A 19,200-nucleotide genomic window follows, 5' to 3' on the forward strand; every position below is an offset into this window, starting at 1 on the left:
AGCCTCTTAATAGGATTTACGGACGCGGAAAGCACTGCTATTCTCCCTCTCCCACTCCCTCTCCCTCTCCCTCTCTCTCTGTCTCTCTCTTTCTCTCTTTCGTTTCAGTATCGCGATCTTGATTTAATTCTCTTTCATAATCTCACCCCCTGCACGCGAAGAGACATCGCAGTCTGAACTTACATCGGTAACTCGTGGTCGTATTACAAACGAGTTTTTGCAACGTTCAAAAACATTTTCGTTTTCTTTTTTCTCTCTTTTTTCTTCTGACGTCTTTCTCTCTTTGTTCGCCAAGATATTATCTTTGTAATTTCAATCATAAGTTGAAAATGCATTGACACGAGAAAAAAGGAAAAGGTAAAAGAAAAATTAATGACAGATAAAATAGATCGTATAGAATTATGTTATCGATCGACCGATCGATCGTACTCCATTATCAAATATATATTCTTATATCTTTTCTCATTTTTCATTGTCAATCATAATTTCTATCTCTCTCTTTCTCTAATATAAGCAAATCAGTCCATGAGTTAATTCACGTAATATCGATAATCATGCATAGAAAGGTGAACCAAAATGCATGCACTTTGACTAATCGAAACGAAATTAAGAAAGAGAGAGAAATTCTGTTGAACGTTGCTATCTTTTCAATTTCGATGGAAAGATCACTGTTTTTGTGTTGAAACTCTCTTGTAAGTTAAGTTACACCATATGACTTCGAAGTATTCGAATGAAAAATTAGATTGAGACGGGAGATCGTGGAAAAGACACTTTCTACCTGAAAATTAACGTCGTGAACGATTTCACGGATCATTCGATACGGTAGATGTATGAACAAATGAGTGAATAAGTCGCAAAGGAAAGATATATAAAAAAAAAAAATAAAATAAAATAAAATAAAATAAAATAAAATAAAAAATATATATACAGGATGAAGATATTTGAAATGATTATGTTAGGTAATAACGAGATTTTAATGACGTTAAGAAGTATTAACGTGGAGCATAAAAGAAGAAAATGATTATCCAATTAAATTTTTATATCTATTCATTGATCGTCCTTGAATAAGATTCATTCTCAGGACGTATAATAATCCGACATATAATTCGACTTTACGATATGCATTCTAAATAATTTTATAAGCTAAACGAAATAGGAGCAAAAGGGATCGAGAAAAAGATTTGTTGGTTTTGCCGTTGTCGCGTTAGAGAAGCAATTGACTACCTGCCGTATAACCGGCTTTAACAGTCTACCATCAAAGGCGATGCAGCAGCTGCTGCTGCTGCTATTGCTGTTGCTGCTGCTTCCATTCCAGAGAGAATCCCGAAGAGTCAACTCTGAAATTCACTGTTCAAGAAAAAGAAAGAGAGAGAGAGAGAGAGAGAGAGAGAGAGAGAGAGAGAGAGAGAGAGAGATGTACATACAAGAAAATCCTTAAGTGAAAATTTCTAACGAAAGCATAAGACAAATGTAGAAATACTTTTCCTTTCTCGTCTACGCGTATGTACATTTTACTTATTAATAACAACAACAATAATAATAATAATAATTATTATTATTATTATTATTATTATTATTATTATTATTATTATTATTATAATTTCTATCATATAAAATTACTTTCAATGATAATTATAAAATGAGAAAAAATAATTTTACGGGTCAACGACTTGAAATAATAATTTCTAGCAAACGTCAAAATGTCACGAACGAATTTGGGACGATCGAACGCGAATCCTTTCTGTCCGACTTCCTTAATTGGCTCGTAACATTACCTACTTTCCAAGATGTCTAGTTGCTAGTATACGAATTCTCCGTTACGAATGTTCTGACAGTTATTGATGCGTGGGTAGATAGATATATTCTATGTATCCTTCGAAATATGTTTCGTGGAACGAGGAGAACCATCGACTTGCCTAGAATTCTACATACCTATATGTAATTGGCATATACCTGTATAAAGTGAACGTGACATTACATGCAACTATCATCTGAAAAGCGATGCGATTAAATAGATTAAATTCGAAGATAAAATTAATAAGATCGATTATCGAAAATAAACGTCGATTGATTCAGAAGAAACGATATTGCTCGAGTGTACATTTCGATTATTAAAAAAGAAAGAAAAATAAAAAAAAAAAAAAAGATAAGATAAAACGAGTCTGTTGACTTCTTCGTCAAAATAAAAATCGAGATACGTTTTGTTTATCTTGGAAACTTATAAAAATATTTGGAATAGTTATTTTTAACGAGATATATATTTGTTAATGTTCTCGTTATGTTAGCTAAACTCGATAAAAACGAGATTTAACGATTTACCATTATTATTGTTATTATCATCATCATCATCATCATCATCATCATCATCATCATCGTGTTTATGTACGTACGCTTTTCTTGGAGTTTCTGTTAAGAGAAATTTAACCGTGATTCGAAAAAGAAATTTGGAAAAATTCTTGGCGAAAGTCCCACGGAGGAGACAGACTAAGGAACGAGCGAGACAAGAAGGCGGAGAACCGGTTATTCGCCTGCGAGAACCTTACAGACCACCGACGTTACCGATTCCTTTTCGTATATAATATATATTTGTATATATACCTACACCTACTATGATAAACGATCTATCCTACAAGTGAATCGTTTTACAATTGGAAATGGTTTGCTGTTTGAAAATTTCTATTGTTCTTCGGGAAGAATTCACGAACTGATCGTATCTAAATTTACATAAGGGTTCATTACTTATTATTCAAAAAGTTTAAAAAGTTCAAAAAATCTGACCTCTTCATCCGAAAAGATGATTACTATTATATAATTCGTTGGAAACAATTACGATCATAATCCTCGTCTTTAATTTCACTATAGGAAGATTAATTGATTCATATAAAATTTGTTGTATTATTGTATTATTTGATATCGTATCATTTTATCAAAGAAACAGAGAAAAAATGTCTATTCTAAATTTTGGTCCAAGGTTAAACGATTAATCCGACCGTTCAATTTTATCGTTGGAACGATCGAAATTATTTCGATAAATTTCTATGATCAAATCATAGCAATTTTTACATTCTTTGCATGAGAATTAAAATTGTAGCGTTGTTTCTTTCTTTCTGGGCAGTTTCGTAGCACGCCAACACACACTTCACCTGGGAAATAATCAATAAGAAACGTTACCATCGCGGTCAGGCGTGTATAAGCACCGCCCTAACGTGACCGTCGAGTTCGTCGCTTGGCTACACAAAGCATGTCCACAAATCTAAAGAAAGGATTTAATTTTTTTTTCTTCTTTTTTTTTTTCTCGAAATAAAATGAGAAACAATCATAAAAATCGATTTTTCTGCTTAGGCGTTTCTTTTTTTTTTCTCGTATAAAAATGACCGAAGTGCGATTCAAAAATGTTTTATTTACCCGTATGAAAAATTAAAAATAAATTTTTTAATTACTGCTCTAAACATATTCGACTTCCGGTACTTTCGCTTTAAACATGCGAACGTAGATATCCAAGAACGGAATAAACTGATTCACATTTGTTGAATCAATTCATCATCGTTTCAACGTTACGGAGCATATCCATTTGTGAGAGATCGTCGAAGAGTTTCCGATTAGATAAGAAAATAAGAAAGAAAGAATAAGGTGAACAAGCTGGAATAAGAGTATTAGAAAAGAGGGAAAGGCAATCGTGTGAAAAGATCGAATTGCCTTCTCGCTTTTAGAAAGACGTTGAAATGAAATAAAATGAAATGAAATGAAATGGAATGAAATGAAATGAAATGAAATGAAACGAACAGAAAAAGAAAAGAAAAAGAAAAAGAAAAGAAAAGAAAAGAAAAGAAAAAGAAGAAGAGAAGAGATAAGAAAAGTAGTCAAGGTTTTCTTCGTTTTCTGAACTAAACTCCGAACGATCTCCTACTCGTATTTTCTTTCTTACGAGAGCGAAGTATTAGAAATCCTTGAACAAATTTTTCTATTTCTCCTAGATCCGAAAGATCTCATTGAGTTCTCGTTCTAAAACGGGAAAGCTCGTTTCTTTGACACGACGTATTACGTAACGGTTAAACAATCCTAATGGAAAAAGAAAAAAGAATGGAACAAAAGCAGCATTGAGGATAGAAAATGTGTTGCCCAAGAGAAACGATTAGACTGTTAAGTTCTTTGGAGGAAGGGAAAAAAAGAAAAGAAAAAAAAAAAAAAAAAAAAACTTCCGAGAAGATCTTCGTAAATTGGGTGAGGAGTCAAGTGGAAATGTATAAAAGTATGAAAAAAAGAAAAAGAGAGAGAGAGAGAAAGAGAGTGAGAGAAACGAAAAGAAAACTGAATAAGCTAGGAGCTGTGTGTGGTAAGTGCAGTGACCTCAAACGAGCATCTCTCTCTCTCTCTCTCTCTCTCTCTCTCTCTCTCTCTCTCTCTCTCACTCACTCACTCACTCACTCACTCACTCATATACAACACATAACTCACACGTAGTGGTCCGGTGGGCAGCCGGTGCCATTGGCAAGAGTCATCGTCTGGAGGTTGACATACGAGCACTTTCCGAGGCTCAAGCGCGTGAGAATTTGAAGAAGGGGAAAAGGTGGATAGAGAACAAAGCCACGTTCATTGTCTTACATAAAAAGTGACACCAACGCTCGTTCCTAACCCCGCACCCTTCCCTATCCCTCAAAGCCCCTACTTCTCACTATATATATTATATACATATGTTCCATCTTATATTATCTTCTTTATTCGACGTGTATGCTACTACTTCAACACGGTTATAGAACATCGGCGTCGATGACCGGGGACTTACTACACAACGATGATGTACCGTTAAAGTAACTATGTTGTTGTATCGCTGGTATCGCTGACCCGATGCTATGAAAGTAACCACTGACCCAAAAACGTGAGACTTATTGTTAGAACACCTTTCTTTCCTTTTAAATACGATTAAGTTTTATGGATCAAATAATATAATCTGGACCAAAAGTTCCTAGGTTCGATAAAAAAACAAATCTTTCTAGACTCGTACATTTACAATCTGGAGAAAAAAGAAGGATCGATCTAAGATGTCTCGAATTTAACACGATCGGATTTTTTTTTCTCTCTTTTTTTTTTTTTTCTTTTTTTTTTGTCAGATCATCTTAGAAATCTTCAACGAGATTATTTTTCTATTTACGTTATTTTTTTTTTTCCTTCGATACTTCTAGATTCTATTGGAGTTTTATAAACATTGTTAGGAAATCTTTATATTTTCTTTTTGTGCAATGTAAATAAAAGAAACTGACAGAGAAAACTCAATGGTGCGTTGATTAAGTAGATAGATACGTTTATTAAAACGTTCGCGGTCATGGTTGAAAGAACCGCTTCTCTTTGGATTTTCTCGTTTCATCGTAAGAAAAAAGAAAAAGAGTAAAACGATTATCCTGTTAATAACGCGTTTGATCGACCTCTTATATATATTCTCAAGATTCTTTTTTATATTCCGTTATATATTATTAAAATATATCTACCTTGAAACTTGTAGACCTTTGTGCCGCATGTTTTGATATCGCGAACGAACGGTTCTCTTTAATTTAATGTCTTTTCCTTTTCTTTTTTTTTTTCTTTTTTTTTTTTTTTTTGGCAATGGAAGATATCAAAATAGATAATTTTAATAATTTATTCAAAAGACTATAAATTTCAATAATTTAATTAAAGCATATGAGAAAAATATACTTGTGTTTTTTCTGCGAAGTATCATTCATGAGAACAAATTGAAAACGTCAAGTACAAAATAAATAATCGTTAGTGTCAATAACGTTCATACGTATGTATTTATCTACGTGTTTCTTTAACTTTACCTAATAACGACGAGAGTAAATTCATGGTCGTAATAAACAAAATTCACGTCTAACGCCAGATGCTCGCTAACGAGTGAAATCACGAAGAGCTCAACGAAGACTAATCGAAAAAGTGAGAAAACGAAGGAGTCGTCCTAGAGAGCGAAACGTCCTTTCGATACGAAGATTATATTCCATCTAAATACAAAAGAAAAAAGAAAATAAATACAATGTCTGACGATTAACATTTTAGAAAAGAGTCGAGACGTTCTCATTTATTTTGGTTATATAAAATTGTAAGAATATCTTTATCATCTGTCGATTGATCTTGCTCCAGAAGCAAGGTTACCGATTATGCAACAGGTGATACGGTTCATTGATGACTAAACGATTTCTGTAAACGATCGAGATCGTCGACCCGTTTGAGAAATCGATCGATCGATCGAGATACTAAGAAACGTTTCTAGTTTCTCATGATTCTCTGAAAAAAAAAAAAAAAAGAAAAGAAAAGAAAAAAAGAAGCATAGTGTTTCCTATGAATAAATTCAAGAAAATTCTTCAACGATTATCAATACTGAAAATACAGAAAAAGAATGACGTTAAAACGAGAGAATGAGAACAAGCTGCAAGTAATGTTGGAAGAATGTAAACGTGTTTATACAATTGGTTCACAAGTAATAACTCTCTACGTATGTATGCATACATATACAATATATGTAGGTATATAGTTTCTTATTGCAACGATCGATCGATCGATCTCTTGTGTACACTTTTGAAATATGAATTTATCATGTTCTTATAATGGAGAAAATAGATGATCGTTCATTAATATTCGATCGATTGCACGTGTGACGTGGATATAATCGAAATAATCGATTTCTCTTAACTAACTACTTGAATCATAGAAAATATAACTGGAAGGTCGTGGGTAAGAAATTAAATCGGATTTTTATATTTAACGAATTGATATCCAGAATGATCTCTAAACTGCTCTGACATTTCCCACGTTCGGTAGAAGGCGAAATTCTCTCTCGAAATCACTACTTACTTCCGAGAGATCACGAGATAAATAATTTAACGTTGCGATCCTGGTTAAAGATACACAAAACACCCACTATTTGACTGGAAAACTAGCTTAAGGCTTTCGCTAAAAAAGCAGAGTGAAACTCGCAAGTTGAACACGATAGATAAATTTGTTGAAGAACATGCACGCGTATAATTCGTTATGTGGGTTAGGAAGGCTAACATTATAACATATGCGTTCGTTTCGAGAAAACGTTAAGATTGAATTAAATGATAGAAAGAGAAGGAAAAAAGAAAAGAAAAATAACTAAAGAAATTAATGGAACTTTTCGTAATCTTTTCTCCACGACGAATAAGTTCTGATACGATTGCAACAAACTTTGTGGCAACTTAATCAATTATTTCTAAGACAATGAGTTGGTGAGTCTCTACATGCAAGATATATTGAATGCTATAAGAAAAGAAAAGGAAACGGAAAAAAAAATTCTCAAAAGTATAACAAACGTCAAAAATATTCGTCCGTTCGTTCGAACTATCCAACTATTTCTCTTAAAATTAATGAAATGTCTTGAAAAATTAGATAGATCCTTTATCGAAGGATTGTATTCACAAAAAAAATTCTATCAATGCGTTCGGTATTTTCACTTCTATGAAGACTTTTGAAAAGCGTACGAAGACTTTCAGCGCTGACTAAATATGTTTCTTCTTCGCTTTCACGCGCATTGTTTGCCTGTGAATTATGAATTATTGCATCAGACTCTAAGGATCATCATCAGTGCGTGCGCGTTAAACGGAATTCTTTACGTTCCAAATCCTGCAAGAAGGATTCCACTTATTCTCGTGATAAACTTCCATGGCCAAACGAATAATTAAATCGATCGAATTCTCTTATAAAAATCGAATCGAAATTCCTTTGAAGTTTCGAATGATTGGAAAATCTGATTAACGAAGCACGACTTTGAGGTGAGTTCATTAGAAACACGTCACAGTTAAATGAAAAAGTTACTTAAAAAATATCTTCCAAAGGAGTTTCTTAACGCCCTGCCCAGTGGGTGTATCGAACGATTACGCAAAAAGAGGAGGCAATGCTTGCGAGCAGTGTCAAGCTTGGATGAACAGGCGGTTACAATCAACTCGTTAACTTGATTTTCGCTTCCGGCAAATATAGCAATAAAGGTGAGGCCCCGGAAAGTTAAGAAAGATGATAAAAAGAAGCAAACGAATTCGTTCGAGACAAAATGACGAACGAAGAAGAAGAAGAAGAAGAAGAATTGATAAACAATCCGATTCTGCCATCGAAACATCTTTCATAATTGCAAAACTCGTTCGAAGAAATATATCGTATTTTAATGATAACGAACAGTTACAGAATTAATTCATATTTAGGATTCAAATATTCCAAACTTTTTTTATCGAGAGCAAGAAGGAAAACTAGAAAATCGCATTGATTTGTATATCTTCTTGAACGTTCGGATATCGCATTAATAGTGAAAACTCGTTTGACGTTGGAACGAATCGTCCTACGGGAATTCAAACGAAGGAATTCTCGCACGTACACGATTTACAACTTGTCGAGAGGAGAAGGAGAACTAACCGCCCACGTTAAGAAGTATCTCTCTCGCGAGTTGATTTCTATGATATGAAAGTAGAGAAGTGTTCTCGAAGTAGAGAAGGTCATCTAACGCTTTGACGTATTTTCTAAGTAGAGACGTTCCTGATATTATAGACAAAAATGAATATAACAAAATGGTAATATATCGAATAATTAAATAAATAAAGAAAATATATAAAATAGCAAACAGAATACCTCCTGGAGGCAGCGCGTTGCGGGCTGGTCGCCGTGCTGGCTGGTGAACCGTTGGAAGAGCTGGAACAGGTCGTGGTTCCGGAGGAGCCGGTTGCGTCGCTTCCGGTTGTAGTAGATGCTACGCTGCTCTGTCCCGAAGAAGTGGTGTCTCTAACGGCGTTCGAGGCACACCTGGACCTCGCTGAAGGCGTCGCGACGCTGGTAGGAGCGTTCGAGGTGGTAGTATTAGTTACGGCGCCGCCGTGTTGTCGTCCTGGTCGTCGCGGCGTCGCGACGTTCCCATTACCACCACTACCACTACCACCACCACCACCAGCACCAGCACCACTACCACCACCAACAACAACAACAATACCACTACCGTTGGTAGAATTCGTATTAGAAATAGCAACGTTACTCGCGTTGTTCCGAACAGCAGGCGCACTGGACGGCCTTAAATGATGACCCGAAGTACCATTCGTTTGAGCAGCTAAAATTTCAGGTGCTATAAGTGCGATGTCTGGCAACGAATTTGGCGCCGAAACGATCGCCGTTCTCCGATTGGTCGGTTCAACGTTCCGCTGTCTGTGTTCGAGCGTTCCTTCTGGTAATCGCAAATGACGTAGCCGCCTCATGGAGGCGCGTACCCAAGAATTTGTAACGCGATTGTTACCGACATTATTGTTATTTGATTCAAGTTCGTTGCTCGAATCGAAACGCAATTCCGTTTCGATATCATCGTTATTCGCACTTCCAACGTATATGCCGTTGTTACTACTGTTATTATTACTATTGTTACTGTTATTATTGTTATTTTGACGATCAACGTTGTCCGATCGAGAAAGACTATCTACTAAGGACTTTCCCGTCGACGCGGTGACGGACATCGCGGCACTGCGACTCGCTTCCTCGAACCGATCCTCGGTGTCGCGCTTGCGCTCCGTCTTCTCGTTCACCGGAGACGCGTTCCTCCCCACCAACTCAAAGCGCTCATTGGCCGCTGAACCCGCGCCGTGGCCGGACGTCTCCGACGCCCGCAGGCTTTCCACTTCCTCCAACCACGACCAATCGACTTCCGAACACTCCGAACAAGCCTCCTCCGATCTGATCGTTGATTCTTCATCCGGTGTTTTCCTATCGAACAAATCATTTCTTTTAGTTTTATCTTATTCCGATTAGAAAATATCGTATTGATTCGCTCGACTCATAGATCGATCCGATACACGATTAAATTACAAATTCTGATTATATTTATTGCTATATCCTAATATCGTCTCTTCTTATTCGATCATGTTTTAAGATAAATACGATAAATATGAACAATATGATCCGAGAGGAGAGAAATCTTAGTAAACGATTGCAAAATAATGATCGATTGCATGGCAACTCTTCCGCGTGACAACGATCGAGAGCTCTGAAAGCAGAGATCGAGAAAGTCGATGGATGGCACGACGATTATCAAGCTCGAACGCGATGATATCTCGAGCATGAAAAGAAAGGAATACGTCCTTTCGGAAGTTTTCTTCGAGGAAGGATAATAATAAAAGGGTCTCTTTGTTCTTAGGAGCGTGGCTAAGCGCACGTGCCACTTCGGGAACCCCGCAGTGTTCGCCATGCGGGATCCACGCTTCTCGCGCACGAGCCCGGGCTAACACAACTTCCGGTTAACCGATGCCACGAGGGAGAGGACGATAGAAAGTGTTCGCGATCCCCGTGGGTCTTTTAACGACACGTATCCGTTATTCTTTCTTTTCCACCGTGACCAACGATCCTATAACTTTTTTTTCTTTTTTTTTTTTTTTTTTCTTTTTGTTTTGTCTCTTTTTAATTATTTAAATGAAACTATCTATTCTATGTGTCTACGTTTGTTACGTTATTTCTACATTTCAATAATTTAATATTATTGTAATCTAATTATATCGAAAGCTACGTAGATTCGGATGAGTTTAGAAAAATGATCGTTCTAAAAATATATAACTAATACATATATAACTAAAAGATATTACGTGATCAATGTGTTAACAGCAGGTATTTCAACGTTATAAATGACAATGAATAATGTAAGAGAGATCGAACGCCGTACAAGAATATTTAACGTGAATAATGTTTTTTTTAAATCGATTTGACGATCTAGATAGACGTGACTGTTATTGTAAATAAAACCGTTAGACGAATATATAAGCGCCTTCGTTTCCTGTGTTGTAACATATATACATATATGCGTATGTATGACCATTAACATAGGCCAACCATGCCAGACAGAATCTTTTTTTTTTTTCTTTTTCTTTCTTTCTTTATTTTATTTTCCTTATCACGAGAACTGCCTACCCTCTTTGATAACTCGTTCTCGTTCGACGACGCCCGCAGCTGCCGAACGAACACGTCAGACCAACTAAACTCTTTTATTCGATTCTGACATTTATAAAAAGAGAACCGACGTTTATGTTTGATCATCGTTATTCGACCTTACCGATTATCTAAATACGTACAATGATCTACTTACACTGTACGAAGAAGAGAATTTTCGATCGAATTATCAATCGATTATCAAAACTATAAATGTGAATGATTTTTTATTTTTGTTGAGAAACTTTAAAGAAAAGAATTATTATACCGTTTACTAAGAAAATATTCTCTATAACGAAAATAATCATTAACTCTCTCTCTCTTTTTTTTTCTTTTTTTTTTTTTTTTTTTTTTTATTTAATAAGAACGTAATCTAAACAAGAAAAAATCAATGAGATTATATGAAAAAAAGTGTCATAATAGATTAGTGCAATAGGTGACATGAAAGTTAGAATTTTCCGCTTTCATGAATCATACGTAATAATCTCGAAAGTGTCTCAAACGATACGAACGCCAATCGAATTTGTTGCTTCGATTTATTCCAAAAATTAGACCTATTTTATATATATATATATATTTTTTTTTCTTTCATTTTCTTCTTTCTATTGAAATTATTTTCACAGGCCAGATGATCATAGTTACGTACGACGGCTCGTCTGTGGAGGGTAGCAGAACGATTTGAAATAGTTTGCACGCTCGTTAAGTCGTGCCTTGGTAAATACTTCCGGCACAAAATTATACTTTTCAGTCAACGTACTCGTCTATCTTGTACATGCGAATGTATTCCTACATTCTCACACAAAGTATATTTTATTGAATGTAGTTATATACCAATAAATATTGCGAATAATTTTCTTTTCTTTTTATTTTTAAATTCATAAAAAAAATTGCTAACTCATTTAAAACCGTAAATATGTGTATCACAAGTAAAAAAAAAGAAAGAAAGAAAGAAAGAAGGAAAGAAAAAAACACACACAGACAAGATAAATCCTTACCCGGTAAAAAAGTCAACAGGTTCGCAAGACTGACCAGACTCTTCCAAGCTAACAGATCTATTGACTCTACCAGAGTCCTTGGAACCATGTCCCTTCGTCCCTTCTGCCCAAGATTTACGATGAACTACGCTCTGAAAGGATCTCCTTTTCGTATCACGTAGGAACATACTCTCGTCTTGAGCACGTCTCTTACATTTCTCTCGTAGTTCAAGATCAAAATCAACGAAGCAGGAGTTAGCTACCGTACGAGATGAAGATGATACTTCATAAAGCGAGGATTCGAATGCTGGATTATCAAGTTCTATGTCCTCGTAACTATCGCTATTTCTTCTACGACGATTTTCTAAAGAAGACGACTCATTTTTTTCGATGAGTGGTATAGCGGACGATGATATCGATCTATTCGAGCCAGCAACGTCATCTTGATTGGTTTCACTATGATCCTCGTTGTCCTCGTGTTCAGCAAGGAAATCAAAAGCACTATTGATCTCCTGCGCCTCGAAGGTCTCTTCCTCCGAAGTGTTAATTATTTCTGAACTAGCATGATCAACAATGTCCCGATGATCCTGAATGATCCCTGAACAAGTTCGTCTAATAACCGGTTCGAGGTTCCTCGTGATGTCACGTATCCTCTTTATAGTATCCGACGAGACAACGTCGATTCGTTTCCGGATTGGTACAACCTGATCATGTCCCAAGGTCACCAAGACATCACCGTTGTCACTATCGTTCTGAACTTGCTCCTGTTTCACGGTCAGGGACAGCTTCTGTTCCAACTTTGGTGGACAGACATCCAGTAGATGTTCCTGTTCCTCTGGCGTTGGATCGGTCAGTGAAACTCTTGGCACACATACGTCGTTTCCAAGATCGATCAAATCGCAATCCTCCGACGCCATTTTTCTAAAATTTCCACCTGAAACATAACGATAAATCATTAGATCTTATATAAATATTTCGCAATCGAACGCAACGATCGATTGATTTCTTATTTTTCTGAACTCTACTCGTTCCTTCCAATCGAAAAATTACACAAGAATTCCAATTATTTTCTTCGTTAGAAATACTCAATGTACGAAACGATTGACTCACCAAGTTTTCGCAGAAATTCAATGGTAACATTGAGAAACGATAAAGCATTTAAGCCCGAAAGAAACATATCGAAATTTTTAGGAATGTCCGATTCGATAGAACTTCGAACGATATCTGCGATCTTAATCGAATAATAACTGCGAACATAACTTGTCGAAACATCATTCTAATCATCGTTTGTATCGTTAGCAACGATTATGAGCTACACGTTAATCGGCTGATTCGCGAGTAGCAATTGTCTGTTCGAAGTGATTCAAGAATCCGCAGTAAATTTTTATCATCGTGTTTCGTAACACGTTAGATATTAGAAACACATCGAATATTTAATCTAAGTGTTTAGGAAGCAAGAGATAAGGAAAGACGAAATAAATCTTGAAAAAGAAAATGAAGAAAGTAAAAACGTCAGTGCATTCGTTTTATCTTGGTAATATTCTAAGGTATGCTCCCACGCTTTGAGAATGCACTTACGTTGCACGGGATTGCTCTTCCTAGTGCTCTCCTTCCTTATCCGGGGTACACTTCGAGTTCATGAATCCCAACGTTGTGCTTTTTCGCACGTCCTCTTTCGTGTCACTCTACGAGGATAATATAAAAAAAAGAAAAAAGGACTGGAATTTATCTAAAAATCATTCTATTCTATTTTCTTTCCTGTCTTTGTGTGGGTGGGAGAGAGAAAGAAAGAAAAAGAGGACAGAGATATCAAGTAACAGAATTTTTACAAACTTGATTCCCTTTTTCTCATACGAACATAAAAAATATATATAACAAATTGTACTTGATATGCATTTCATAAGAAGAATATAAAATTTACTCATTGAGAGTATATTGATTGATTATAAATTAGTGAATCTCACTTGGTATAACAATGACGTAACTTTTCTTTTATCGACTTAGTATATAGAAATCATAGATATATGTAAATAAGATTCTATTCGAAGAAAAATAGGCAAGTAAAAAAGAAAATATATATGTGTGTGTGTGTGTGAAGATCTTCCAACATAATCTTTCAACGAGTTCAATCGTATCGAGTTCTGCGGACAACGTGAGTCATTCATCAAGCAATTTATTTGTCCAACCATTGGCGAGAACGAGATGGAACGGTCGATCTTTCTCTCCCCGAATAATTTTGTCAACGACTTGCTCTGTGTAAAAGAGAAAGGGTATATCACATACTAACATCATCTAAAGAATGAGATTAAAAAAAAGAAAAAAAGAAAAAGAAAAAAGAAAGAGAAGAACGAGTCTGAACGAACAATAAACTTAAAATACTTATTATTCTTTTCGATAGTAAACGTAGTCAATAACTTATTTGTATTCTAACGGAATACTGACATAAGAAGTCGTCCTTGGATCAATAAGCATACGAAGACACAAAAAGAATGATTTATAAGTATCGTTTTTGTCCGATCGACCGGATCGTTCGATACTTAACAAAATTCCAAATTCGATAGATCATATTTCGCGATTAAGAAATTAAGCATACAAAAAAAAAAAAAAGAAAGTGAGAGAGTAATAGAGTATAATATATCAAACGCGAGGATAACAACAGGTTGTAACCAGACAGTATCGTATGTCAAGATCAGAGTGATCGATTTCTTCGATAGATCGTTGTGTACGCTGCTTTAAATTCAAATATGCGAAGTGCGGGTGGTGTGGTCCCGCATCGCAAACAAAGACTCCAAAGTAATCCCTTTGTTTCATTCTGAAAGTGCGATTTTATTTGTTCTCTCTGTCTCTCTCTCTCTCTCTCTCTCTCTCTCTCTCTCTCTCTCTCTCATCACACACACACTCTTGATCTATGTCAATATGTAATATAAATCATTATCATCTAACATTATCAAAGTATACTATACACACATTTTTTTACATTTTAATCGTACAAAGATATATTTCTACGATAAGTAAAGAAGAGAGAAAATATTAATTAAATGTTTTTATACCTTTTGGAGTTTCAAACAAATTTTTTATAAAAGATTATTTATGATTCTTCGGTAAACATTTTTTTATATATTACTACGTTTACTATACATTCACATAAATCAATAATGTTTATATCCTACTGAAGATAAACAAGCGCGTTTATTTACGAAATAATAATACAAAGAAAAGAGAAGAAAACGACTTTGTGTTTTGATAGAAACTTCTTCTCGAACCGATCACTGATACGTCATATACCATAAATAAATCTCCATAACCCCCCCCCCTCTCTCTCTCTCTCTTTTATATAGCTAAGCTTTTCCGGTTCTTCTCCATCGACTACCGAATAAATATTTATCTTTACTTGTTTGTCCATGGCACCATATTCAAAGATAGATCTTTTAAAGTAATTACTTTAATTTATACTTATAACGTGAATGTACAAAAAGAAATTTTAATATATTTTATCGTATTGACATTTACAGCTTTGAAACTTTTCAAGGATCATCTCGTCTAAGTTACGTCTGATTTAATCAGTATGAATAAAAAAAGAAAAAAAAAACAATATTATTAAAAAAATAATTACGTTTCAAACAGATAAAAGAAGAGAAGAAAAAAAACAACGACAACAAAGTACGATGCAAAATTTTTTAAACGTCATTTAAAAACTAATAAATATCGAGAATATAAAACAGCTGATTGTTCAAATATAAATATCTATATCTATTCAAAAATTGTGTCTCGTATTTTTTTTTATGAGTAAAAGAAAATAACCAAATTATTTATTAATATTTAATGCGAATAATCTAATTTCTATTAATATTAAACACTAATTTCTATCTTGATGAAAGTTTTGAAATTCCTTTCTAATGAAACTACCGGAAACTAAAAATTCTCATCCATTTTCATGGGTACATTCTAATAAATCCAAATGACCTCATAGAAATAATAATAGTAAATATCGTAATCGATTAAAGTTTGCGTTTTATGTTCGAAAGGTAACGAGTAACCGGACCTTTTCAACAGGCAACAAGTCCACATAGCACGTTCATGAATCATGTTGCCGGACAACGCCTCAAAAATATCTATCGCTGATGTTTAATACACCATCTATATACTTCTATGTACATTTGGGAATGGTTAATTAATTTTTTTTAATTAAAGAGAGATTCCTATTCCCAAAGACAAAATGAAAATTATAGAGAATTATATTGATAAACTTATAATGAAATTAAACAGAAATAGTGAGTGAAAGAGAGAGAGAGAGAGAGAGAGAGAGAGAGAGAGAGAGAGAGAGAGAGAGAGAGAGAGAGAGAGACAGAGAGAAAAAAAAAGAGAGATAAAGAAACAATAACGAAAGTTCATAGGTCAAGTCAATAAGAAATTCGAGAGATTCAATAATCAAGTTCATGGTTTATCAGAAAGACGACATCTTTATAGAGAAGGCGTTTGTAAGAAATTTATGAAGTAAAACGAGGTACGAGATAAGGATAATATTAATAATAATTAATATCCTCCTCCTAGTTCATTTAACTTGAGAATAACTCGTTCTGACCGTCAACAGAATATACGATAAAATAGATATAGAATATATATATATGTATGTATGTATGTATTTTTATCAAATTATTCTATCGAAAAGGAAATAGAATATTCTACCATATAAATATAGGGTATCTCCAATAAATTGTCGATAAGAAAAATTACATACAAATTAATTGAAATAATATACGTAGAAAGTTTTCTATCGAATTATCATAATTTTTTTTTTTTTTTTTTTTTTTTTTTCCCCATTATAATTAAGCAGTAAAATACGATAGTAAAGTTTTTAGATTGGCGAGGGACAGTATAGATCGTTGGAAATAATCAAAGTTCCATTCCGTTCATCACGAGAACTTTCGAAAATTTAATGAAATTTCTTACACGAATGGAGATCTCGATTTTTCCGTTTTGTTCGTTCCGATCTATCAAACTCGACACGAACTATTTACAAAACGATCGAGGATTAAATACGGGCATTATCGTTTGTTTTTGATCGATAATCTCGAGAAATTGACTTATTGTTGGCAATGTTTTTTTTATTACTTTTCTTTTTTCATTTTCTCTCAACGATACGAACTACTACCTCCTAGAAATAATTTCATTTAGTACTTTTGTACAGTACGACTTTCGTTTGATGGTGGAAACGAAACATTCTCTCTTTCTCTCTCTCTCTCTCTCTCTCTCTCTCTCTCTCTCTCTCTCTCTTTTTCTTTCTCTCTTTTTCTCTACACATACAGTGGCTCTCCAAGTTGCACAGTGCACACAGAGCAGAAAGTCCGAAGATCGGCAACGATACTTGCTTCGAAGGCCAACCACTCTCATTCGTGGTGGTGTGCCACGCTTCACGACCCACCCAAGGGATAGAAACGCAATCCTTAAAATAAAAACTACAAGTTGCCCTTCCTCGCCGATCCTTACTTTCCTTTATCTTATGTTTCTTCCTTTATTTCTTAACAAACGAACAACAATGTTGAATAAACAAAGGAAACTAAAGTAATAAAAACGAAATACAAAAGTATTAATTAGAAACATTATGATTTAGAAAATTGTTCAAATCTAAATTTCTAAAATAATGTACAATACATTTATACATATATATAAATAATAAAAAGTTATAAATTAATATAAAAGACAGATCATCATTGAATTGAATCCGATCGAAGCTTTTCATCGAAAAGATAAAGATGCTTGACTCTTTTAAACAAACAAATAGAAAAAAGAAATGATTACTTATCAATAATCTTGCAAAAAAGATCCAGATGTCCCGTTCAATGATAATTTCCGCTCGCAAGAAAAGCAAAGAGAAAATTGGCGTATTTCACGACAGGTGTCACGGTCTAAAAATACTCATTGTTTATGTTCTTTTCATGCGTAAGTGAAAAAAAAAAAATAGGAAAAAAAAAAGAAAGAAAAAAAAAACAGAAAGATGAGATAGAGGAAACGAAGAGAAAGGCAGATCTCCTCCTTAGTCCTGCACTTTGAACACGACTGATCCGGTTTAATTGTTATGCTAGCTGTTATGCTCGGTTATTTTCTATCGCGACCGTAATTCTATGTGTTAGAAAGGATATATTCTTTATGAAAAAGAACGGAGAGGTGGAACTTTGAAACCGCCTTACAGTACAACAACACCTGTTACAGTGACCCGGAAATATAATCAAGGATCTTTTGCCTTATGTCGTCGAATATGAAAAAAGTAATAATTTTTTTTAATATTCTTATATACAGGGTGTACTAAAATATCTACTAAAATATAAATCATTTCTGCTGGTACCCCATATATATATATATATATATATATATATATCACATATATATATGTATATTATATATATATATACACACACACACACACATATTATTATATATAATAGATATATTAATGTAATATTAAAAATTATGGTATGCGTTATATATATTTCTAACAAAACTGATAATAAACCAATCAACCTTTCTTATTCGTCCCAATAAAAAATAGATATTTAGAAATTTCATAGAAATCGTAGGTGGGGCCCCACGCCATTCGTCAAGGCCTCCCTCGAACGAATTACAAAGTGAACGTTCGTTTTTCAAAGGCATTCAAAAGGACGATGCACCGTACACATTCCTTCGATTGTGAGAGCACCCGACTTTCTCACAGTCTTTTTTTTTTTTTTTCTACGATCCATAACCACGAGAACCACATCGAAGACAAATTTCTAATATTTAACGCTCGAATTGTGAAAGTTCGAATAAACGTAAATCGCGGGAAATTTAAAACGGGTAATACTTTTGATCGCGTTGTTCACGTACATGCTTTAAAGTGAAAATCTAAACGAATGGATAGCTCGTCTTGATTATTTAATTAAAGTTAACGAATGTTAGAAACGAACAAAATTTAAATGAACATTAGAATTAGAAAGTGAAAGAACGAAATGGAACGTTTTTAAGGAGGAACAAAAGTCGATATGGTGCAAATAAAATACTTACTTTCGTCTTTGATATTCTTTGTCTCTCGAAACTCGTTTGTAATTCGTTCACAGGCGTTTACCTCCTCCTCTTCCTCCTCCACCTCCACCACCACCTCCTCCTCCTTTCCGAACTCTCTTCGGCACGATGTCACGACACATTCGGGTCACAGAAGAACGACGCACATCGAGATGTTGTATTTCTCTTTGGTCTCCTCATCTCTTCTCCTCGTCTTCTCTTAGAACGTACAATTCACTGTTAC

At 34.5% G+C, this 19,200-nt stretch overlaps 1 protein-coding gene across 4 annotated transcripts in view; it reads right to left on the minus strand.

The window, feature by feature from the left end:
* The window catches only part of LOC122635265 (sodium-dependent transporter bedraggled), a 38,544-nt gene extending 19,469 nt beyond the window's left edge, over window positions 1-19,075 (minus strand). For 2 of the 4 annotated variants that reach the window (XM_043825273.1, XM_043825272.1), the window contains exons 1-3: window positions 13,032-13,153; window positions 11,943-12,855; window positions 8,623-9,735 (exon numbers count right to left, since the gene is read on the minus strand). In XM_043825273.1, coding sequence (XP_043681208.1) covers window positions 8,623-9,735; window positions 11,943-12,855; window positions 13,032-13,098 — 2,093 coding nt within the window. In that variant the 5' untranslated portion in view covers window positions 13,099-13,153. Of the gene's footprint in view, window positions 1-8,622; window positions 9,736-11,942; window positions 12,856-13,031; window positions 13,154-13,499; window positions 13,607-18,959 lie in introns of those variants that run through there. The other 2 variants (XM_043825275.1, XM_043825274.1) reach the window with 2 other exon arrangements.
* Window positions 19,076-19,200: the final 125 nt, after the last annotated feature.

The sequence above is a fragment of the Vespula pensylvanica genome, chromosome 17 (genome assembly GCF_014466175.1).
Source record: "Vespula pensylvanica isolate Volc-1 chromosome 17, ASM1446617v1, whole genome shotgun sequence".
In the NCBI taxonomy this organism is placed as follows: domain Eukaryota; kingdom Metazoa; phylum Arthropoda; class Insecta; order Hymenoptera; family Vespidae; genus Vespula; species Vespula pensylvanica.